Source organism: Dunckerocampus dactyliophorus, chromosome 15 (genome assembly GCF_027744805.1).
Source record: "Dunckerocampus dactyliophorus isolate RoL2022-P2 chromosome 15, RoL_Ddac_1.1, whole genome shotgun sequence".
Classification (NCBI taxonomy): Eukaryota; Metazoa; Chordata; class Actinopteri; order Syngnathiformes; family Syngnathidae; genus Dunckerocampus; species Dunckerocampus dactyliophorus.
The window spans coordinates 2,686,139-2,711,363 of NC_072833.1; the positions used below are offsets into that span (position 1 = coordinate 2,686,139).

The 25,225-nt window shown below is 43.3% G+C and overlaps 2 protein-coding genes across 8 annotated transcripts in view; both read right to left on the reverse strand.

Annotated features, from left to right (window-relative positions):
- On the reverse strand, nt 1-21,082 carry ptpn12 (protein tyrosine phosphatase non-receptor type 12). 5 transcript variants are annotated; one of them, XM_054800738.1, is made up of 18 exons: nt 20,519-21,082; nt 12,029-12,137; nt 11,759-11,835; nt 10,627-10,722; nt 10,296-10,334; nt 10,123-10,191; nt 9,938-9,997; nt 9,720-9,862; nt 9,280-9,346; nt 9,109-9,186; nt 8,630-8,728; nt 7,588-7,673; nt 4,587-4,776; nt 3,573-4,482; nt 2,644-2,715; nt 2,150-2,203; nt 1,832-1,894; nt 1-1,730 (listed from the first exon to the last, which is right to left on the reverse strand). In XM_054800738.1, exons 1-18 carry the CDS (start codon nt 20,618-20,620, stop codon nt 1,669-1,671), a joined length of 2,376 nt encoding a protein of 791 aa, XP_054656713.1. In that variant the 5' UTR covers nt 20,621-21,082; the 3' UTR covers nt 1-1,668. The 5 variants fall into 5 exon arrangements, with proteins under 5 accessions (XP_054656713.1, XP_054656714.1, XP_054656715.1 ...); XM_054800739.1 differs by having other exon boundaries at nt 1,828-1,894; XM_054800740.1 differs by lacking the exon at nt 2,644-2,715.
- A 1,669-nt stretch (nt 21,083-22,751) lies between these two features.
- zgc:113263 (uncharacterized protein LOC503753 homolog) overlaps nt 22,752-25,225 on the reverse strand; it is a 62,583-nt gene continuing 60,109 nt past the window's right edge. For all 3 annotated transcript variants that reach the window (XM_054752510.1, XM_054752509.1, XM_054752508.1), the window contains 4 exons: nt 25,054-25,178; nt 24,719-24,980; nt 24,545-24,648; nt 22,752-23,426 (listed from right to left, as the gene is read on the reverse strand). In XM_054752510.1, coding sequence (XP_054608485.1) covers nt 23,419-23,426; nt 24,545-24,648; nt 24,719-24,980; nt 25,054-25,178 — 499 coding nt within the window. In that variant the 3' untranslated portion in view covers nt 22,752-23,418. The remainder of the gene's footprint in view (nt 23,427-24,544; nt 24,649-24,718; nt 24,981-25,053; nt 25,179-25,225) is intronic.

Genomic DNA, 25,225 nt, shown 5'->3' on the forward strand with positions numbered 1-25,225 from the left:
TATATAATGTTCATTTTACTGATTGATTTCTGCAACATACAAACATTTTGAATGTGTTTGAGAGGGGGACAAGAACAAAAACAGAAATTAAGGAGGGTGGATGAGGGGCGGCAAGGCGTTCTCTTAAAAGGCACAGGTGGGCTCGTTCTAAGATCGAGGAGTGTGTGCATACTGTGTCTGATGGATAAACGTAAAAAGGCAAAGAAACGATAAATAGAACACAGCTGTTTTGGATGAGACGGTGACCTGATGTAGAGATTGCATGGAGCGAGAACGGTGTGGACATAAAGCAACAAAACAACTGCTCATACAAAAATAACCTTTAAAATAGCATTTACAAAAGAAAAAAAAACAACCAATTATTATTATTATCATCATCATCATTAACATTATTATTACAATCTTGAACAGAGCCCAATGGCAGTCAACTAATTCAATCTTTCTTTTAAGCATATAATTAAACAAAACAACCCTGAAATATTATCCAAAGACAAAAAAAAAGGGCAGCAAAAATAATTTACAATTTGAAGGAAAACATCATGTAGGGACTTACTTACATCTTCTGTTAAAAGGAAAGAAAATGTCACCTAAAATAGATCTGAATTGACCTATACAATTACAAAAACGATGCATATACTGTAGTACAGCATAAAAGTGGAGAGAGACAGTTGGATTTGAGATCCCTCGGACCGCGGACATTTTGTTGTCAGTCAAGTCCCACATGAGTATCAGTGTAATGTGCAACAGAACACAAAACAAAACAGGTTGCTCCTAATTAACATGGACTTGCATGGTGGTTGATCTGATTCTTAATTAAGATTATGATTCTAGAGAGAAAGTAAAGCTAAGCAGGACTGTCTTTTGAATGAGAGACAGACTAAGGCCAGCTCATGGTCCCAGCAGTGAGAACCAGAGTCTTAGAGGAGACTTGTTTGGTCCTTATTGATCACTTTTAAACAACGGATGATCATTTGCGTAAAGTTTTACCTTAAATAAAGTTTTACCTTAAATAAACATTGTGATTCCTGCCTTGGGAGCAAAAAAAAAAAAAGGCCGAATTTCAACCAAGCAGTGTTGGAAACATTTCACAACAGATTAGAGCTGCTGCTAAAGACCAAACACATCACTCTGAGACTCTGGTGGAAAAAATCAAGAGGTCAGCATAGAAGTACTGAAGCTAACGCATCCCTACACAAACCAAGACAAGAGGGGGAGATACTCTAGCCTTTCTGTTTCTAAGCTCATCCTTAGAAATGTAGCACCAGCTCACAGAAAAAAAAGTGTAAAAGATTATCTCACTTTGCTTTCAAGATTGTTGAGGACACCTTCCAGTTAGAGCATCTACTAGAAAGGCTTCCATTTGGTCAGAGATGAGGAAGTGTTGAAGACAACAGTCCCCGTTTACTCTCAACACAAGCTGGGGGAATAAGCAGACTGATCCCACACGTCAGCATCCAGAAACATCAGCAAGCCGAAGTGGACAATGCAGGCTTTGAGCCTCTACGTCCTCCTTGCCATATGGAAGAGGAGGAGGAGGGACTGACGAGGAGGCAAGAGAGGAGGAAGAAGAGGGACTCCTGGCGGCTTTTCAGCTTGGTTTCGGACCACCCGGGTGAAATCTTAGTCCGTCTCCGTAGGGGAGGACATTGCTGTGGACAGAGTGCGGCGTCATGTCCACTCCAGGGGGGGTTGTCGAGGGCCTGTGGGTGGAATGTAGCGGTTACCGAACCCTAAAAGGGAGAGGAAAACAATTAAAAAAAAAATAATAAAACAACATAGCAACAAACATTCCCTCCTGGTGTCACAAGAAGCCAAAAGCTGACTTACCCACCGAGGTCTGCCTTGTTGTCGGCTGCTGCAGGGTCAGCTGTCTTCCTGACACACTCGGACATACCTGCATGCAAGGAAACACGCACACGCAGTGACCAATCCCAATCGTTGCAGCATTGGCTGACAAGCATATGCAAAAAAAGGCTGTGTCACATTTAACAACTGTAAGTCACCATTGGTTTAATCCTCATTTTGGAGTGTGTACAAAATTGGCACGACGCGACAAATTGTAAGCAAACCTTCTCGTGCACTGTGACAGACAAGCACACGTGCACAAATCCGAAACAATGGTAGTCTGTTTCCTGCTCAAGTGACTCACCTTTGTGTGAACCACTCCACTCGGCCGAGGAGCATGTCTGTACTTCTATAGTGTCTGACGGGAAAAAAAAACATGCATTGAGAATCTATCATGGGATCTAAACTAAACTCGACACATGCTCATCCATTCAGTCACATTCAAACTTAACATGAATAAACACTCTAAGCCCATTTACAACCAATACTGACCGTTTGCCCTTCACTTACTGTGCATTTACTGCCAGTAGTTCCAGTACAACAAAGATGAGCTAAGGGTCCATAGCGCCCTCTGGTGTTGTACAAAAAGTTCCACTGCATCGCTACATCATCAACACCAGATACATACTTTATTTTGGCCTTCTGTGTTGTGGGAAGGCTCTGTGCACAAAGCAAGGCCCATACAGGGATGTTTGGATGAGTGTGGTGTAGAAGAAGTTGACCTCAAGCCGACTAATCTATTTTTGTTTAGCTTAGCTTCTGTGATGTATCCAGGGGGCCTCAGTGACGCAAACGCACCTGTGGCCATTATGAAGGACTCGGGGGTCCTCTCTGGGAGGGGGGGAGGGGAGTCGTCACTGTCCGAGCAGTCTGGGTTAAAAAGGTCAGAGGTCAGATGAGAAAAACGTGAAATGTTGGTCCAAATGATGATTGATTGGTTGATGGGAGTAGCAAATCAGTGAGGAAACAAGCAGCCACCAGCCTGGGCCTCACAAAGCAGAGATTAGAAGCGCGCCACCCGTTCCAAAAAAGCAGTCATTAGGAGGTCCGTGCCAAAGCGGAACAACACTACACTTCAGAATTGTGATGGGACTATTTCTGCGTTTGGTGGTTTTAAATACTGGAACCACTGGAGGGGTGCATGAGGAGGAGGTCACAGCGACTTCATGCAACCTCAGCCGTCTTCCACGTATTTAAAAACGTTCTTCGGCAACAAGAACTCATTGAGCGACACAAGCGAGATTATTATCAAAGTCCTCTCAGTGATTATCGTCTCCATCCTGGCACCCGCAGCAGCTCAATAAAAGGCACCACTGCAATCATGACAGTGTTCAATCCAGTGTGTTCAACATGCACTACTGTTCCGTCACCATTCCACATGCACACAACTTGCCCCACAGGCACACTCCTGCAAAAGGAAGCAGACGATTGCTAATTATTGGGGTACAAATCCACACTCTCAAATAAATCTTTTGTGTGCAGTCTTTAACATGCTCTGAGCCGACATTCTCCCTCATTAACGCAGAAAGAGTATGCGGATTATAAAGGCAGCTTGTGAGTGTAACCCTTAATTAACCCATAGATTTGTGAGAAATTAAAGCAACTTCGGTAAAGTTAACTCATCAAGCATCATTCTTACAGTAAGTTAATGTACTTCAAAGGCTAATGGTAGTTTGACTGATACACTTTAGCTGATTAATGTCAGGAAAGTAGATAGATTGTCATACTTGCTGTGGCCGCAGTGGGCGATGAGCTGTGCCCTGCGATGGACATGGGTGACACCTTCCGCATCAGGTGGTGATCTCCAAAGTGAAGGGATGTAACGGTTGCCGTGGAGACACTGGTGTGATAACCCTCCCTGCCTGCTGCGGACATCTCTCCGTCGCCCTCCTCATCATCAGAGTTGTCTGAGTGGAGCGGGTTGGTGAAACTCAGGGCAGTCCGAACTGGAGTGGAGGAGGAGGATGAAGAGGAGGAGGAGAGGTGGGAGGAGGAGGAGGAAGAGGGGGCGACGCGATCAGAGGAGGATGAGGATGAGGAGGTCTTTGGGAAGGCTTTCTCTGGGCTGCTGCAGGGTTGAGTCCATGTTGCCTGGCCGGCCTTTAGCTCCATTTTGTCACCCTTCACGGGGAGGTGGTTAGGTCTAGCGAGTGGCCCTCCGTCCACTCCGCTCTCCCCGCATCCGCCCGCTCCCACCTCCCCGCCTGAGTCCTCGGACAGCGAGGAGCTGGACGTGAGCAGGGAGTGTCCGGAGCGAGCCTTGAAGGCGTGGCATCTGTGCAGCGCTGCCCCACTGTTGGTTGAGCCGCCACCGCCTCCACCTACACCGACGGAGGAGGAAGTGTCAAAACTACGAGGTCCTTCCTGCAAAGGCACCTTCTTAATCTCAATGCTGAGCTTCCTCTCGATGCGTGGCACACTGCAGCACTCAGCGGCTGGCGACAGAGGTGAGGAGGGGTTCAGGCTTTGACCCAATTCGGATTTTGTCGTCGTCGTAGGTACTTTGTTGTTGTAGTTTTCATTGAGATCTAAATTTGAGATTTGGGTCTGCTGTTTTTGGTCTTTTGGTTCTGATGGACTGGTCTGAGTGTTGGGAGAGACTTCTGATGGGTTCTTCTCCTTCTCTACGCCTTCATTCTGGAAAGGAAGAAACACAGGCATAAGCACAGGCACCTAAAACTAGAACTGCACGCACAATGCATCCGACCGGACATCTTTTGGATGCATGGGGGACCATTTACCTGTGTGGCATTCTGTTGCGTGGTAGCCAGGACGTGTATGACAGGTTTGGGGTGGTAGCGGTCATTGTCCTGGCGAACACTGGTGACTGTGGGGAATGCCGACGGCGGGGACGGGGTCAGTATGGGGGGCACGGGATGAGGCTCGGGGGGCTGCAGTATCTCCTCTTTGACGTCACCCTCCACCTGGGTACTAAAAAAAACAGTGTCTATTATGCTACAGTGCAGTTAGACACCACTGCACACTACACTACTCACAAAACGTTAGGGATTTTTGGCTTTCGGGTGAAATTTCAGGATGTACCTAGCCCTGTCAAATCAATTAACCACAGGATAAATAAAAAGGAACTCAATAATTTTGCTGGCCTCAATATATTGACATGTGCGCGCGTGTCTGTTTTCCACCTCTCTCTCTACCAAATAGGGTGGATGACAAGAGGGTTCACTTTGTGTGTCTGTCTCAACACCTGGGCGCGTTGGTTCTATAACGGGATAAACGGAGTGCGTTAACCCTCCAGTCAGTCATTCAGTCTTTTTATCCCAATGGGTGGAGGAGGGGAAACTAGTGAGTGCACACACGTCATGAGGAGTAACAAGCAAGCAAACGCAAATATGAATGAAGCAATGGTTTCTAAGCCGAATGCCACAGCCGCCGTGTGGAAATATTTCGGATTTAAACAGAATGAACAGGGTGAGTCCGTGAACATTGATGAGGCGATATGTTGCATTTATTTGATAGTAGTGGCGCCGACGAAGGGGAATATGACCAACTCGCATGCAGAAAAATTTGTCATCATGACAGGCCTGGATGTACCTAAAATGTACCACAAACTTAAACGTTGAACTTAAATTTGATGTCCAACTATTCAGTGTTTCGGAGGCGTGTTTCAAACTCCAACAGTCCACTCTAAATAGAGGTCTGTGCCAACACCCACCGTCTGCTTATAAAAATGTCCTAACCTCTCCCCCCCATTCCACAGAAAGAGTGGTCACTAACGAGATGTTTTGCCACCAAGGAGGCAAACGACCCATTGTTAAGTCGGACGGTCGTTTGCCAGCCATGCCAAGCAACAACAACCCTCTTGTGACCACACCCCACCAGAAACATACATCGGGGGACTCCACGCTTAAAATTTATCATTTTCATTTTCATCATTTTCATCCATTGGATGAAAGGTAAAAAAGTCCTGTTGCCTCGATTCAACCTAACAGAAGTGATGTTACACCACTAGAGGGCACAAATAGCAGTACAGTATACGCTCTTAGCTCCAGCTTGTCAAAATGTTTATTTCTGACAATTGTGAGTGTTATATATATTTATTTTCTTGAAATTGTCTGTGGTTGTGTCCATGTGAGCCAACCAAGATCAGTGAGAAAATCTCATAAAGGAAATTGAAGTGGTGATTAGCCACACGGAGGCGGGATGAAGTGCGTGCATTTATGTGCACATGCAAATAAACACAAAAAGCAACTCTAGAGACTATCAAATACTTCCTTGTGTATTTGTAGTGATTTATTTATGATTGTACAATGTCACATAATGGATTATTTCTTTTAACTAATGAGATTTTGAAAATGGCACAGCGTAACCACAGAGGGACTTCCCAGAATGATTCCAATTCAGTTTGACTTGATTAAGTGGAATAATGACCCCTCTCCACGGGAGAGATCAGATTGCACGGCATCTTAATTTAGTGTCCTACACTACCGCACTTCATTGCAGTCATGACGAGGTCAGGTTCAACCATTTGTCTTCCTTCTGATAAACAATGTTTAAAAAAAGCTCCGCCGTGTCTCATTTGGAATTTTCTCTCCAAACAACTTCAATATTGGCTTCCTCGGTCCTGAGCAAATAAAACACAAACCAATTCCCACTGGAGCGGATTGATTCCATGGGGATATGAATTATTAAAACGCAACAGAGTTTATCCGAGACCGTGCTTCGTCCTTCTAAGATAAGATGAAACTTTTATGATCTCCCACAGGGGGGCTGGAGAGAGCGAACAAATAGAAGTCACAGCAAAGCAAATAAAGAGGCTCTACGGGCGTACAGCACATAAAGGATTTAGTAAACATGGCTGCAAACGTTATGAGGGTTTAATCAGTAAGTAAGGACAGTCAAAGCAGTGAAACAATGTGAAGGATTTGAGTCTTGTGGGGTGTGTCTGACCAGTGACAGGGACGTTGAACAGATATGAGTGTGACTGGGCAGACTAGATTAGTAAAAATAGACACTAGGATTGTCCGAGGCTTAAACATGCACCAAGAGCACATATTCCAGAAACCTCATCAACAAGCCAAAAAAATTGCAGTTACTTTTTTTTTTTATTACTCTGACTGTAATTCCCCCCATAGGACGAATAAAGTACATGTACCTATATATACATACATTATGTTCATGTTTTATTATTAAGGCTGTAATCTCCCCCATGGGATTAATAAAGTACATATACCTACAGTACATGTACATACATTAATCATGAGATGCATACACCATAAAACTGAATGAGAATCGGGAGATGAACGAGCTGATGTGAAAGTGGAGCACAACCCCTGCTGGGCCCGTATAGCAAAATTAAAATTGAGATGGGAGGGCGAAGAGTAATGAGGAGCTCGGTGTGTGGAATGCCTGCTCCTGCAGGGAGGGGAGGTTCTACTTGGGTCTTGCCCAGGGTTGCGTTACATTAATCTCTAGACTTGCAGGAGATTGCAAAGTGTTGCAAAATTATCTAAAAATACAGCCCAAGTTCTGAGAGCGACAGCCGTACACAGCTCGACAAAAGTTAAGTTTGGGAAAGTGAGGGCTGTCAGGGAACTTGTGGCGGTTGCTTCTTTGAAGTTTGTTGAACATGTTTTGATTGTGTTTGCAAAATACTTCACACTGTTCTATCTGCTCATTCATCTGTTGGAACGTGGGGACACTGCAAGCAGACACTTCAGAAGATGATGAACAGAGGAAAAATTTAGCATTAATATTAATAAATACAATTAAAAAGACGATTACCTCCGTATGCGTGGTGGCTTCGGGGGAGGCGTGTCCCATCGCTCATCATCTGACTGGTGGCCTGCTTTGTCTGGACTACTTTCATCCTGCAATGTTTAAGAAGTCATGATGGAACACTGCATATGGGTAACGCTATTAGTAGTCCTAGTCCAAATACCTCTTGGGTAGCATGAAACAAGTGGAAAAACGTGTAGGATGTGTGTCAACTACTATAATAGCTTCTCCTGCCGCAGCAGACCGCACCTCTATGGGAGTTCAGGCCACTTGAACAACAATGGCTGGGCAGACGTGACTCAACCTGCTTATGCCGTGAGTCAGTAAGGCCCACTGATAATGTTTGAAAAAGCAGTTAGAGGTGCGAGATAATGGCTCAGTCGTGGTGGCAAAGTTCTCGAGCATTCACACAATGTGGTTTTATGTGCACAGTATTGTGTGCTGTGCCAAACTCTCCATCCTCCCAAAGCAGGTCTATTCTCAGGCCCAGAAATGCATTATGGAACAGGAAGCAACGTCGGGCTGTCACAATGATCATCACAGCATCCTGAGCAGGAAGTCTCTTTCTCCAGCGTCTCATATCATTACTGTCTGGATAAGGACATTATTAAGCAACATCGGCAGCAAGTCCTACTTCTTGTACAAAATGGTCATTACTGAAACCAGACATAACTTTCTAAACATGTCCGTCAACTTTTCTCCTTGGCTGCACTTCTGGGACGCAGCAGAGGAGAGACTTGATGCGCCATGAGCTTGTTAGCGGTTATGTGGGCCACTGTAAGGAGTAAACAATAATGACGACGACAGAGCAAAGCTTTTTAAATAAACGCCCTCCGAGAGCTCCGCTCTTTTAGGTCACAACTCTTGGAGAGTTTTCTCGAGGCCTCTCTTCTCAATTCCGCCTACACTCTTGCCTCCCATGTGACTAATTATTTGTGTTCCCCCCCTCTCTCCTCCAGTGTGTTACTCAGCAACATCCTGTATTTCTTTAACACCAGACACCGTGTGTGTGTGTGTGTGTGTGTGTGTGTGTGTGTGTGTGTCGTACCATAACATCATGTATCTGCACGTTTGTGGGGCTCTCCAATAGCTGCAATTGTTTGGTAAAGAGTTGCGCTATTGCTCTGTGGACTAACTCGTACTGCTCCTGAGGAGAGAAACACAGATGATGAGGGAGGGAGGATGACGAGCTGTTCTAAAAAGCCAAACGAAAGGTGTTAATGAGATGATGGAAACAAATCAATACCGCAGTGCGAACATTTTCAAAAACATTCAATTAAAAAAAAAAAGTGCTGGCAGATGGGCGCTAACCTCATTACTTTCCCCTGCAAGACAGGAAATGTAAGTGCTGGCGTTTTTTTCTTTGTAAAAAAAAAAAAAAAAAAAAAAGTAAATTACAGGATTACTAGAAAACTGTGTTAAATATTCAACTCAGAAGAAAGGCGCTACATCAGGGGTGTCCAAACGTTGCAGTGCTCTTATATTGGTTCTCATTTGATAGAGTGTAGTCATGACTTTTATTCAAACCTTGGTCTGAACAGCCGAGTGGCGCTGTGTCCTCATTTCTTGGATCAACCGGAACACATTGAAATCTTCGGGAATTTTCTAAAAGGGCACACAATGCAAAACAGGTTTAATCATGTTATTTGCATTTGTGCTTTCAGTACATGTGGAGAAGTATCGTCTATATTGACTTGCCCCAGCCTTGAGGAGGTTCCACGTGTAGTCAATGGCACAGATGGCGCCTGTCCTCCCACAGCCCGCGCTGCACAGCCAACAGTCATGCAAATTAGCTTCCACATACCGTAAGATGATGACATTCACTCTCATATCAAATCTCCATGTCAGACAGATGATGGCGCACAAATATCGTAAAAGCCCATCTTACGTTGTCACATAGTGGTCTGCTTTTCAAGCAAGCTCACCATACACACAAGAGAGTTTTAAGCCCTGCTGTGCGCAACCGGGAAGTGTCCTCGGGCTTCTCATTATGGCTTAGTGCGCACACATGGAGATGGCGTGTGCCATCAGCATCACAGCGTGCGCTTCATTCTTTCACCATGAGAGCTTCTTTAATAGGGAGGAATAGTGCCGTTCTAAGCAAAACGCCACCATGATGTGGAGCGTGTGTACAGTACCTGCAGTGCACGCATATAGGGACGTCGTCGTTCTCTTGGTACTCTCTCATGAGGCCTATCATGTCCAGGATGGAGTCAAATGACGAGGGGACGTCGTGATCGGGCCAGTTGATGTAATGGAACTGCGTTATCCTCCGTGTTTCCTGCAGGGAGGCAAAAAGCAGTAAATGCCAGTGTGCTTAAAAGTGTTTTGGGTAATACTGCACATATGAACCTACATTCTCATACTCCACCAGCAGAGTGCGGATGGAGTAGTCAGTCCTGGCTTGCTCTGATTCCTGGAAGACAAGACAAGAGCAGCAAAGTGATTAGAACAAAATGTGCAAAGTGAAATGCCTCCTCCCCGCTGCTTTGCACGCTCATTACGAAGCACAGCTGCGACGGTGCAGATTTATCTACTTACACAGGAGATTCTGAAAGACCCGAAACTGACGGGCTCCCCGAGCAGAGGGAAATACCGCTCACATTTTTTCTGTGGAGAGGAGAGCCTAAGTCAGAACAACATCATAGAGGAATTCTATAAATTACACAGAAAAAACATTTTCATTGGCGGATTGAAAAGGTACACCAACTCACCCTTCCCATTTCAAACTCTCGACAGGCCATCACAATAACCTACAGAGACACAAACAAAGAGGATTACAATCGATACAATGGAGTATTTGACACAGTTTGTCAGTACAGGAGCGGTTAACGCATCTGCTAGCTTTGCCGAGTGCTAGCTGAGCCTAATCACCGCTCTCGCAATGCACAGGCCCATCTGGTCCAACCCCATCTGCTTCGTATTAAATATTCATTTTAAACTACTTTTAATATTGACCACTTACCAACATATATTTTACTTAAAATAATTTATTGTTTAAGTAATGTCACTTATTTGTAATACAGAAAGAAACTGTCTACTCACAGCTACATTGTACTCCCAGTTCATCCTCCAGAAGTCCACCACTGTGTTGGGCAGCGGGCCCTGAGTTGCAATGTAGGCCTCTGGGCCATCCATACCCTGGAAAAAGTGCGATATAAGAATTAATGAGGAAAAACAACACAGGAAGTAGGCCCGTCACCATAATCAATTAATCGCACGATTATCAAAAACAAACGTGATCATTTTGCCGGCCTTGATATATTGACATGTGCGTGCGTGTTTGTTTTCCTCCACTCTCTCTCTCTACCAAACGGGCTGGATGACAAGAGAGTTTCCTCTCTGCATCTGTCTCAACACCCGGGCGTGTTGGTTCTATAGCGGAATGAACGGACTGAGTGAACCCTCCTTTCAGTCATTCAGTCTCTTTCTTTGTCCCAGTGGGTGGAGGTGGGGCTGCTAGCGAGTGCTGCAGCCTGCAGGTGCGCAAACTCAAATACGAATGAAGGCATGAAAGCGGTGGTTTGTACGCCAAATGCCACAGCCCCAGTGTGGGAATGTTTCAGTTTTAAACAGAATGAAGAAGGTGAGCGAGCCCATGAACACGGACGAGTCGATATGTCGCATTTGTTGGAAAGTAGTGGCAATGAAGATGGGGAACACGACCAACTTGAATGCGCACCTCTAACACAACCATTCTGTCCAGTTTTCCCCAAATGAGAATAAAAACTGCCACTCGAGGTGCAGCGGTGCCTTCGTCCCGACAGTCAACGCTCACTGAGGCGTTTGGTCGGCAAAGTAAATATAAACAAAACAGCGCAAAAGTGTCGTTCGTTACATGTTAAGCCTTCTGCTAATGAATAACACCCAATGTTTGTTATTTATTCAAGTGCAATTTTGTTTCCAAAGACTTGATACTCCATTCTATTTATTGTTTTTATTGTTGTTTGTGTTTTTTACCGGAGTGCTTTTTTTTCCTTAAAGGGGTCTATTTTTTGTTTTTGGTTATGAATTTTATTGAAGTGCAATTTTTTATTTATTTATTTATTATGTTGTTTATTTGTTTAATTTGTTTTATTTAAAAGCTCTTGACATTCCAATTACAATATTAAATACTCTTGAGAAATTAAAGTTGATTGCTTTTGATCATTCTCATTAGTATGGGGTCATTTCTTACCTTGATGAAGTTGGCATTGATGTAATCCGTATCCTGATTGGTTGTCTTTAAAGTCAGCTTCACTCGAGTGTGATCAACTACAGAGACAAAAAGACAATTCATTCACTGAAGCTGATGAATGAATGGATGAACAAATGCAAATACTGTAATTATAATCCAGATAAAGATAATAGTTGTACTTCTTGTGACTCTCTGGAGGCTCCAATGTAATGTTCAGAGCAACATGAGCCTCTTTCTACCAAGACACATCACACCGCAGGTTTAACTTACATGGCAGTATGTCCTTATATCGGTTCTTCTTGACGTTTTCCTCACGCTCTCCTATGTTGGTCGGGTAGATCTTCTCCGTGCGGTACTTTGTGGATAATCGCCGCAGACGCTGAAAAGAAGGAAGCACGTCAGAGGACACATAATTAGCCCTCTTTAGCAAACAAACATGAACAACACAACAACCTATTCAAACACTGATTTTTTCAATATTTTACTCCATGCGATGTATAATAATAATAATAATAATACACAAGACACACTGTGGGCTAACCGCCTTGCAGTTGACATTGAAGAAGACAAATGCAGGGACTACAATGTCTGAGAAAACCATCGGGGGCGTATTTGCTTCATGTGAAAAATGGTCTACTAAAAAAAAATAATAAAAAAAAATAATAAAAAAAAAATAAAAAAAAAACTCATCGATGGCACTGAATGGACGCCCACGCTCGTGTGCACAGTTTATATTAGAGGGATGCAACATATGGAATGGCCTTGTGTCTCTTAGAGCAACAGAAATCTGCTTCTGTGTGCACACACACTCTCAGACCATAGAAACAACACATTTGTGTGCTAGAATTGATCCCTCTAAATAGCAGCTGCAGTGGGACGGTGATAGCGAGGCGAAGCAAAATACGTTTATCCACCCACAGTTATGGGAAAAAATGCTTCTACTGTGTAAGGTTTTGCAGCTTGTATTTATGAGGGGCGCACCGATTACAATTTTCTGGCCGATCACCAATCTTTAAAAAGCCTGCAAATGATGCAGTTTTCTCAAACATACATGAAAGTTGAGAAAATTGCTGTTCAAACTACTAAATTATATCAGTTCTTTTGGTCTATTATTTTGCACATTTTAAAAACAAACAAAACTTGAACAACAGGTTACATTGCAGACCTGATTTGAACATCCTACCAACAATAAAGTGCATAGCGACTGAAAATGGCTGGTCATCCAATGCCATCATTTTCCTCGTTGTAGTGTAAGCTATTTTTTATGACACCCTTATTTTGTTACCACACATTAATAGGATGTGACATGCAGCACTCTTATTTTGAAGGCCGGAAATGTATAGAGAAGGTCTCTTGGCTGTTGCTAAAGAGACGAGCTGTACACATGAATAAACATGCCTCCTGCTGCCTTTATTTACACCGAACTTCCACAACATCAACGGGCATCCTGAAACCCTCGGCTACGGTAGCTTTGCTCTCAGTGGGCCACTGACTGGCTCGGAGATCGGGCTAGCTTTAGCTCAATTGCTAGCTGCCAGCTTGGCAGAGCAAAAGGGCACAGTGGCTTACTTTCAGACCTTTGCAGATGTAGATAAGATGAGTTTTATATGAAAAGATTGGACGATTGCCGATATCCCAAAATCAAGGAAATTGGCTCTGATCGATCGGCATGCATGCTTAGTATTTATACAGCCATATTTGCACGCTTCCACTCCAGTCCTGTGTGTGGCGATAAAGCGGATTTGAAACTTTAATGGGAAAAAAAAAGTTCGATGATGAATACAAACGGATCCCCATCTACATGTATCCCGTAGGTCACGTGTCAAACTCCGGGCCGCATCATTGACCACATGCTTACGATGATCTGCGCAATAAAGTCATTCTGTGGGTTTCAGCTATTCCTGTAGCATTGCTCAACTTAAGTGGCCACATTATTATATACTGCACTAATTGCAAACCATTGTTACTAAAGGCGCCAGATTCTGACTCCAAGTAACAACAGCGTAACTGTACACGACTAAAGACGACATCACTTTAAAACTACCGGTATTACAAACTGTACAAAATAACACCTTAAAAGAGGCAAAATGATCATTTTAATTACCACAAAGCATGCTGGGAAATGCATAATCCACTCATTCCATTGGGTTACACATCTCACGGCTTGTGATGTTTTAGTGTTGCTATAAAATAGTGTAACTTTTGGTGCTTGATCAACAATCGCTTGCGGCTTGTCTTGTTTGGCCCACAACCTAGTGTCCGGCTTTGAGTTTTGGCCCCCGATTGAGTTTGACACCCCTGCCCTAAGTCATGCCACACATCTCTAGAAATTCCATAGAAACAGAGTTAGTAGTTTTGGAATTCTGCTGGTAATAAACATAACAGTACAAACGCCACAGCTACTGTCTGCAGAGACCCTGTTTCTAATTACTCATACTTCCTGTTACATAAAGCACACACACGCATGCATGCACATGTGTACTCTACTTAACAAAAAAAAAAATAAAGGAAGCCCGGAGGGCGGAAAAGGAAAAATAAAGCAGAGGGAGACCTTTTTAGGAGAAGATAAGGGCTGAGGTAAAAACAGCCTCTTTGATTGCTAATGGCTTCTTTTATTCCTGGTTTCCACATGCTGTTGACACACTTCTGAGTGAAATAACAGGGACGCAAGTAACGTGGAACGAGCCGAAGGCCTCCTGCATGATAACATACAAACAGAAGAAGAAACTGGTGATGTATTTCCTGCAGCAAACCACAATAACTGAGCTTCCTGTGACGGCTTCATGTCCACTGACACACACACACACACACACACACACACACACACACACACACACACACACACACACACACACGCACACACAGGGCGTTTCCCGTATAATCATGATGCCGCCTTCACAGACCCCTGTGAGGTTGAGTCATTACTTTGGCCTAAAATAACTGGAAGATGGCAGTTAGGTTCCTCAGCACAGGGTGGTGGACGTAACAATGTGAAGAATATTAATAATTAGACACAGAGAACAGGATGCGCTAAGTAGAATGCTGTGAATTGGATAGACAGCGACAAAAGTTTAGAGAAAACTATAGTTGCGGTGCTCGCAAAGTGTCCCTGGCAGAAGTAAAAAGTGAGTAGATAGAAAGCGGTAAAAAGGGAGTTGGGAGTTGTAGCTGCAGTGCTAACCTACTTTCTGCCTCCTGGCTGAATAAGCATCGCTGTACTTGCCTGGCATGCTGAATAATTCACACACACACACACACACACACACACACACACACTTAGGCGCTATCTTCCTTCACTCCAGCAGTGAGCGCTGATTGGCAGAGCATGTGTTCTTCCTGCATGAGCGGTGTGTGGGGGGGAAAGGGGTTTTGTCTGTGTGGTCAGGATGTGGGGGTGTCAAGCTCTACTGTCTGATGGTCACCTTTCATGCACACACACATGCTAAAATAGGTCACCATGTACAACGCAGGCAAAGAGGCACCGCTACATTGAAGCAATTAAGTGTTGAAATTCTTGCAAGCAAGTTTGCACAGAAGCTACACATTGTCATGTAAGATAATATAGGTCAGTGGAGCACTAGCTCAGACAAACAAGAGGATGCACTGCAGCACAGGCCGCAATGCACTTTCCTTTAATTAGCCACCAAGGTTTGCTTCTCTACCTCTCTCAGTCCAAATGCTTCGACATAAGATTGCCTTGTTTGCTATGCAAGTCAGCATATGAACACAAGAACAACACCTAAAGAACCTTCATAGTTCATTAAAGACCTGTGGTGTTGTCAAGCAAGCACCCTGCTGAACTCGTTGAATGGTGGCAGACCACAGTCGGTTCTAGGTGCCCACTTCCGATTGGAAACACACATCTCAGACCAGGCTACACACAAACTGGGCTCCTATGCAGTGAAGGCACTTTCACCAGCATAGGTGGTTTATTGCATTTCAAAAGTTCTAAATATCCTAAGGAACCATGCAACTTTTCAGTTAGCCTTATGTTGAAGTTACAGTTGCAGAGTGTGTTGGTGCAGCTGGATGCGAGCTATCACTATCCTATGCATGTCAAAACAAGCCAAATTGCTTCTGTACTGTATTCGTACTGGGGTGTCTCAGTCCGATATCAGAAAAAATGGAGTACTGGATTATATCTGCCTGCATCTAAAATCTCAGATATCAACACTGCAGTCCATTCAAGACTCCGCTCCAGTACAGATAGAGCTCAAGTCATCGCAACTGTCTATTGTTCTCTGAGTAATATCATTTGATCAAGCCTTTTCTAACACTCCACACTACAAAATAAGTCATAAAAGTATGTATGATTTGTGCCGATATCGGATCAGATCAATATCAGTACCGGCCGATATTGAAGGCTGTAATATTGGTATCGTATTGGAAGTGAAAACATTATATCGCAGCACCCCTACCTTGTACCGTTGGTATCATCAAGCTTTTTAGGTTGACCTATTACTTCACAGACTGGCCCCAAATGAGGAGGCTATCATTCACTAGATTATTATTCCTAGACAGCTTCATTTCGGCTTTAAGGCCCAGTACATGCACTATTAGCTGCCTCGTGCTAGCAGATTTTCAATCTTTAGAACGCACGGAAAAGAGAAAGACGTGTGTTCAAGTCTCACATAAGAATTGTGGAGGATGGGCAAAATTCCATTTTCCTTAAAGTACTTCCTGTCATCATGCTGTTTATCTCTTATTCTGTTCAACCCGCCTCCCATACCATGCTGTCTCCCATGTTGTTCAACTTCATTATTACTTTTCAAAGCTTTCTGGCTCTCTTACACGTCCTCCTCCTTTTGCATTTGCTGCGGCAGAAGCAGTTTTCCCGCTCATTTTGTTGGTGGTCAACGGATTTGGGGTCTGAAAGTTAACGACCGTTAGCTTGTCTTGCTAGCGATCGTCGGAAGCTGTAACTTGTTTTTTTGGACGCGTTGCTCCCGCCAGACGGTATTCAAGCCAGTGGTGTCAGCAAACACATCTGTAATTATGGTCGTGATCTGTGGTCGGGAAAAGTGCCAAAAATAGTCAAACTTTTGAATCAGCGCAGAGCGCTCTTCAGTCCGTCCGTCCTCACAAGAAGTGACGTGACTCATGTGCGGTCTTGTGGCCTCTATGAGCGTCCCAGCTCTGTCTGCTTTTTATTGTGTTTTGATTATAAAGGATGCCAAAATATCTGATTAATCTGTCACACTTTTCAGGTACGCTAGTGTAGGATTGAGCTGGACACTAATTTTGGATCATGATTTACTTGATACAAACTCAACTGAACCAGGGACAGGCATCTTAGGTTGACCTATTACATCACAGATTCCCATAAAATGACAGTGTAATTCACGGAAATGACCAGCGTATGTGATGATCGCAGTGCCGATCGTAGTGAGATGTATGCATGTTTTGAACAAAGGCATTCACCACGCTCTTCCAGTTTTGTGGTGTACTACTTCTGGAGAACAGACACTATCGATTGCCGTATAAACACGTTGTGCCAAGGTTCCAGGTTTGGACGTAACCAGTGTCAGTCAGGCCAGCAATTCCGATGTTATCGACAGCAGCATGACCAAGAGCCAGGTTTGTTGTAGACATAATTACCAAAGCAGACGTCTCAGTCATACTTTGCAAACAAACAGAGTTCGCCAACGGTGTTCCCCTCTGAATCCGAGCAGGAAGCAGATGTGGAACTACGGCACATAATCCCAATCATCTGGGACGGGAGCTGCTACAGTGCGTGCGTCCCCCTCACTCGCCAGATATTCACAGCCCATAAAGCGCCAACCTGCTGACCTCATAAGCCTGGTCCTACTCTACCTCTAACCCTCTACATCTGTCTTCAGCCTGCATTGTGTGTCTCTGCACGCAACATTTTACACTTTTTGTCAGTTTTGATACCACTGTGATGCCACTTCTACTTCTAGTGGAGCTCACAGAGCAATGATTCATAGACAGCAAGTGTGCATGTGTGAACCTCTTAAGTATTCTTTCACCTTAATCTCACTCACACACACACACACACACACACACACACACACACACACACACACACACCACATTAACACATCATTTCCTGAGTGTGTGGTCCTGGTCAATGACGTTCTTGCTCCTTGTCGCTTCTTATGGAGTTTGTTATCTTTCATCATGTAAAGTTCCCAGAACGGAAATACTGGTTGGGTTCTCTTGTGAGAATAAGGCAGCTCCGAGGCATAAGGCCTGGTTTTTGGGTTAGGGGGAGGAGGCAGCTTGACACTGGAGAAATACGTTTTTACAGTAACGTGAAGCAGGAATACACACGTGCACAAGAACAGGAGAGGACTCCTGCTGTGGACCACCAATCAAAGTGCTCCTGGTCTGCTGATGTGCCTTCAGTAGATGACAAACGCCGAGGCTGACAAGCAAAAATCCTTAGGCAGCTTTCAGGAGTTTCACATTTTCACCTGAACACCGTTCATCTTTAGCATGGGGTGTTTTTAAAACCAATTTATGTAAAAAAATATATTCCAATACATATGACAATTCAATCACAGGCTGCTAAGTGCATGGAAAAGCACCAGGTGGCAATATAACCCCAACTGGCCAATCAGAAGACAGAAGAAAGTCATTGCTGGAAAAGACACAACCGAAACAATGTTGGAATGAACGAACGAAGGAAAAATTTGTTCACAGGGGAACAAAAGGTTGAAAGCACAAAAAGAAAAATACCTTTTTATAAATAAAAAATGTCTACAATTATATTGGTACAAAATGCAGAAACAAACACCAATATCACCCACTAATTTTTAGGTTAATATTCAGTACGGGGGCCTACAGCCTTTGGAAACACTTCTGCATAGAGTCCACGCATATACTGTATGATGCACTACAGATGATATTTTCCCCTTCAGGCCAGGGTTTTCACCAAAAAAGTAGTTAGTTAGCATCTTTAACTTTCATGTTGTTCTTGCCAGTAAAAAGTGTCACAAAGTGTCACAAAGCCTCTCTCTCTCTCTCTCACTCTCTCTCACTCTCTCTCTCTCACTCACTCTCTCTCTCTCTCTCTCTCTCTCTCACTCTCTCTCTCACTCTCTCTCTCTCTCTCTCTCTCTCTCTCTCTCTCTCTCTCAATATTTCGGGTGCCCGCCGCAGCATTTAGCTGTTTCATCAAACAAAGCATATAATCTCCGACTCGTTGACCTAGCAGCACACTGTAATTACGCGTATAAAACACGTTCTATATATAAGCAACAATAGGCAGTTAAAGTGGGTGCTAAAGCAGGGTTTTCTGGGCCCACTCACTTGGGTGAACGTTAAGGTCCCAAAAAATCTTGCTTGGGCTCAGTGGGAGCAAGTTTCCTCGTCTACAAGCTGCTATCTGATGAATAATTGAAGGGAAGGGCTGCGTGATGTTGCCAGATGAGTGCAAAGTCAGCCAGAGGCCTCGGATTAATGAATATTTAGCTTGCAAGCAAGCTAACAAGCTTAAACGGAAGCATTTCCTCAAAATATCACCCGCCAGAGTAAAAGCCAATATGACCTATGACATCCAATATTGACAAAGATAAAAGTGCTCTCGTTTGACTGACGCGTCTAACTTGTTGCTTTTACCAAGTGTGTCAACAATGCTGCTATGTAAAAGGTAGGACATAATGTGATGAAATGAGCCCGAGAAAGAATGTTGCAAGCTCCAGCAAGCTACCATGAAGTAAGGAAGCCCACACAGAAAGGGAGTGTGTGTGTGAGTGTGTGTGTGTGTGTGTGTGTGTGTGTGTGTGTAAGTCCGTGTGCGTGTTTGTGAGGGCTCCTACCGCCTCATTCCCAATCAATATGTCGTAATTAAACAAACACAAATCACATTACAGCACACAAGATGTAGTAAAAGCGATCCTAACCTGCAGCGACAACTGTTAGACTGGTCTTAATCGCAGCTCCACACACGTGTATGCTCCCAAGAGCAAAAACCATTCCTAACAAGCAGAATGCTTCTCATGTATTATTATAGTTTATTATACCATTTCAAATTGAATTACTAAAATATATACAAAAGCTATTTTTGGTGTGCTATTTCACAACACTGGCTGACTTCCTATTTTGATTTGTTTACACAACATTGCAGTGTGGATATATTTTGACATCTATCACTGAAATATGTGTACAATAATAATAAGTCAGTGCATCATACTTTGCTAGTTTACTGGCAACATCATCTTCTTTATGGTATATCAAAACTGAATAAAAATCATTTTGTCTTGCATATGAACAGTAGTATGTCCAAGGTAAAACAAGATAAACAGCCAAAATAACCGCTTAACGTGACATAGATATGAGTTATTCCAGGTGTTAGTACAGTACTACGATACTGGATTATTTACTGGTTACACCTATTTCTCATCAGGCATGGTGCACAGAAGCTAGCTTGCATCAACAGGAAGTAAACATCCACCACCACAACTTTGCTAACATGCTACGCTAAATGAAGCTACACAATATAATGACTGTGGAATAGCTCAAATAGTGGAGAAGGTGACGTCAGTGTGTAATGTTGTTTATTTTAAAGAAAGTTGGGAGACAAAGCTAGGCCGCCATGTAAGCCTGGCAGTGGGAGGAAGAGGAAGCAGGCAGCACGGCCGCCCCTGCCTCACCTCCTGTGGGACACAGCCTGTTAGGACCCGGGGCTAAGAAAGGGGTCAGAATGGACGGTAAGGAAGACACAATAAAGGGATAAAAGGTCTTCAAAGAAGGGGAGCTAGCTAGCTAACTAACCGGCGATCATTTTAGACCTACCATAAAGTCGCTGCCGAAGTTGTCCTCTCCCCTCTCGTCGTCCCCCTCAGTCATGGCTTTCACGCCCTGGATAAACTTTCTCAGGATGTCCGCTTGGTCCATCACGCTATTTCTGGAAAGGTGTCCCGCTAACCGTAAAAACAACGTCCTTAAAGTAGCAGAGGAGGTGGGGGAAAGCAAGAAAAAAAGACAAAAGGAAGCAGGAGGGGGTATAAATAAAAAAATAAATATGCTTCACGGATCCTCCCAGGGAGTCATCGTCGGTTCACAGCCCTTCCTTTTCTCCCTTTTTAATTATTATTATTTATCGCTCCATCTTGCTTCGCCTCCTTTCTTCTGGGCTCTTCTCACAATGCTTAATAGTCCCAAGGGGAAAAACGCAGCGTCCTGTCTGTAACCCAAGTTTACAACTGTTGTGTTGCATAAGATACGCAATCTTGGATTTAAAGGAAATACAAATAAAGAATAAAGACTTAAAAAAAAGAGAGACCAGGTCTGGCAAGTCTATCTACCCCTCCCTGTCTAGCTCGGTGTCCACATTCACTGCTACTGTGGAACATCCGGACTGGGCTCAGCCAACGGACAGAGAACGCCCGCCTCTTCCAATAGAATACTTGCTTGTGTTTGGTAGGTGTGAATACATGCTGGGATTTCATTGGGTGAGCGAAATGTTGCTCTTGGAAAGGGAGGATTACGATTGGGTAGAGCTGCAGTCTGTCGTTTAGACGCAATTTGCACGTCATCACATTAGTGAACTGTAAATTTGTTATGCTAAATTTGTTGTGTTTTAGGTGTGTGTAAATGTTTATAATTTACAAATAACAATTTCACTGGACACTTTATATATGGACAAAGATGAATTATTATATTTGAATTAAATAAATTCATTCAGCTATCACAGCACGGATGAGCTGGAGCCTATCCCAGTGACGTACGTCCTATACTGGTCGCCAGTCGAGCACATGACTCATGTATTTACGACAGTGTTGGACACAATTTGTCCTGAAGTTACACCCCTGCAGGTGGTCAAGAATAGATGAGGGAGCAGGTTAATCCTCTCTGATCTAAAATTAAGAGATAGCTCAGATAATCCAGTCAGGCAGCCATTACTGGAGTTTAATCTGCACCGCTAACAACGTATGGACACATGGATGGATATTACATGAATGGTAGAATTAAGACGCAGTCAACAGATTAATGGGTCGGATGTGTAATCTGGATTAAACAAGACCAGAAATAGAATGAAAGTCACTGTATCCTACACACACATTTCTTAATTTGTCAGTGCTTGAGTTGCACGGTAATCGTATTTTAAGCAGGCTTCCCTCTGCTTGCTTCCTTCCTGGTTCTTCTCTACTGTATTTGACCTCTCACCTCCCAGTGGAGCCAAGGGGCCTCCAGTCTTTCACAACTATGACAACATCCTGCTGACATGGCTTCCAGATCATCCCTCTTTTGCTTTCACCCTCACACACACACACACACACACACACCTTCTCTCTCTCTTTTTCAGGAATGTGGTGTTCAGGAGCAGCTGAGAGCAGAAATGCCGCTGTTACAAGCCCATACACAACCCTGAGGGAGGGAGCCTCCTATACACACACTTAACTTTACCTGAAATACAAGCAAAACTAACTCCAAAGTGCCATTTTTTGTCATTTCTACAGTAAACAATGACCTCCCCTCCTTAATATGATCAACCGTACGCATGAAGCTGCACGTTCCAGAATGTTAGCCAGCCTGTTGTTGTAATGATGCAGGGTAGAAAGGTGTCTGCCTCAGGGGGCCAAAGGTGACTCACTGGAATAGTTGCACAATCTCTATGTGCCTTCTCCTCTTTGAAAGACCAAATTAAAATGTACAGCCTGGTTTAAAAATTGAGAAGGTATCTAATAGTGAAACAGTATAATGGAAAGAGTATTTTTGGACCCTCTAAAAAAAAAAACAAAGAAACTGTATTATGGGTATTCATTGAGCTTCAAGTGGGGTAAACCTTGTCCACTGGCATCACCTAGGGGTCGACATCTGTGATGCAGGGCAAGTCAGCTGATGGCATCTCAAAGCAGTACAAATGAGAGAAATTGACAAATACTTTCAGGAAAAGGGAGGAAATGAACTATATTTAGGGCAAATAAAGTGCAATTAGTGCATATCATACAAAATATGATAATACAATAAAGAATTGATAATTAATGGCTGGAACAATGAGAAAATGACGCACTTTTTTTCACCCCGAGTGCTTTATTTATTATGATCCCAGTGTACAAAGAGCAAAATCCAACATGACAAATCACAGCAATATATCCTGAAACATGGATATGATAAAAACATGGATCATACGCACAAACATAATAAACATAGGCTGACGTTGACGGTGGAAAAAAAAAGAAAAAAAAAAAGAAAAAATAAATTACCGACAAAACTTTGGAGCACATACAGAAATGTTTTAAATAAATAGAACTCTGCTTAAGACAAAAAACAATTAAGAAGTGAGCACATACCTCACTGTTTAGCACTTAAAATTGTTTACAACAAACGGCGAGCTTTATAAAATGAAGTACAAAGGTAAAATATTGACACGGTGGGATCTGAGTGGATCACACCAAAGTGAAATTAAGGTACAAAAAGGTCGGACATGTTTGTTTAAAAACAGAATATTTTCCAGAGGAAGACAGTGAGTGACAGTGACTCACCAGTAAGGATACGCTCACATGTCCCCGTCCCGTCTCCAGGCAGGAGCGTCTTCACTCAGGGAGGGCTGGATGTGCCCAAATATGGCAACAGGAAGCAGCTGCCCAGCACAGAAAGTTTACTTCACAGTTTCTGCATGTCTTCTTGTTCTTCCATCTGCTTGTGGCTGCGTGCTCCGTCATTTGGCACCGCGACGAAGGACGTTTTCATTACGACTCTGCATCATGGAGAGCAATTGTTCATCCTCACATTTGTGGATTTTAAAGCCTGACAATTGATTGTGTTTTTGGCAACACTGTCTTTTTTATTTATTTTCTTCTGATTCTATGTAAGACAATGCAATACAGTCGCCCCACACTACGTCGCAGTTCAAACATCGCTCCCTCACGTGGTTTTACAAAACTTAATCAATTAATACATGAACCCTATTTTGTGGTTGTATATGGTCTATTATTAGTGAAAACATTTGCATATATAAGCAAATTGTACGTATACTTGACTCAAATTAAGTATTTTCAATCATAAAAACGGATAAATGAAGGAAAAACAAGAATGTACTTAGATGTTATATGTAGTGTAATATTTGTGACGTGTGCGTCTTTAAAAGGCGGGGCCTTGGAAGTGACGTATGTGACGTCAGCTAGCGACTGTACCGTTTCAGAGTGTTAGCATGGTTAGCAGTGTGGAGAGTGCCAGTGACTAGCGTGAGTTGTGGCTGACAGCAGCTCCTGTGTGAATGTTCAGTGTGCCATCGCAGTAGTATTCTACTACACCGGCCACGAGGTGTCAGGAACGTTACACTGATGAGACAATAGCCACCAGGTATCCAATCAACGCTAATGTGTGAGTCTATGTAATGTCTTATTTATGTGTAAGATGTCTTATTTTCTATTATGTCAACTATATTGGGTAATACAAGTGTAAAAGTGACTATAGGAGTGTTATTTAATGCCTAGAGGGTTCTAATAATGCTGTAAAAAACATTTTAAAAAAGGTCTTAAGAGGTTTTCTATGCTTTAACTAGGAAAATACTCCATTTATAAATAAAGAATCCTACTAGGAGGAAATTCACTTAATCAAGGTCGGATCTGGAATTAATTAAGGTAACCCCGATAAATGAGGGGGCGACAAAACATTTCAAAACATGGCAGAGAATATCATGCTTTTAACTGTAGATTGTCAATCGCTGACAGTTCACATCAAAACTGAGCATTATGATTATATATATATATATATCTTTTTTGACTGTGAACATATTACATGTAAAACTAGCTTTTGCAACATTAAAGTAAAAATAATAATAATAATAATAAAAAAAATTGTCTAAGGTCTTACCTATGACATCAGCTGAATCGTCTCGCTGCGGATCGGAGCCAACATACTTGCTGCCAAATATCTTCACCAGCTGGTCAAAAAACTTGCACTCCTGTTTGTCCCCTCTGAAAACCCAAGACACAATCTCAGACCTTGTTTTTAGAAGACAACATGAATTATTGACTTTCTGCTTACTTTCTGCCATCGAGGAACTGTCGGAAGCTGTACTTGAGTCTCTTGATTCGGGTCTGGCACTGCTCGGGCGTGCGCTGGTAGCCCTGGCTGGCCAAAGCATCAGAGATCTGCATGAAGATGTGCTTGTTCTTGGTGCAGCCCTTCAGAGTCTCCTGCACATCCTCACTCCCCCACACACTCAAGAGGACCTGTGTCTCGCCGTCACTCCACGGGTGCTTGGAGTTGTCGGCCAGCCACTGGTTGCCCGGGGCGAGCACCAGATCTGGACAGCAGGCCGTGACATCAGTTACAGCAATGGTGGTTTAGATCAAAGGAGGTCCGCAATGTTGTTTCACCTTTGATGGGTTCATACATGTCCTCATCATGCTCGTCTGGTACTGGGATGTCTGCGACTGACGCGTCGGATTTCAACTCCCTCCTGAAGATTTCCTCCATCTCTTTGAAGAATTTAAAGTCCACTCTGCAGAAAAACGCACCATAAAATACAAAACATTCACAACAATTTGT

Excerpts from the sequence above, each read along its gene's own strand:
- ptpn12 (XM_054800738.1), bottom strand. The coding sequence starts at position 20,620 with ATGGACCAAGCGGACATCCTGAGAAAGTTTATCCAGGGCGTGAAAGCC. Across the intron at positions 9,998-10,122 it reads GGTCTTTCAGAATCTCCTGT|GAATCAGAGCAAGCCAGGAC; the intron begins GTAAGTAGATAA and ends CTTGTCTTCCAG. Across the intron at positions 4,777-7,587 it reads AAGCCACCACGCATACGGAG|TACCCAGGTGGAGGGTGACG; the intron begins GTAATCGTCTTT and ends TGTTTTTTTTAG.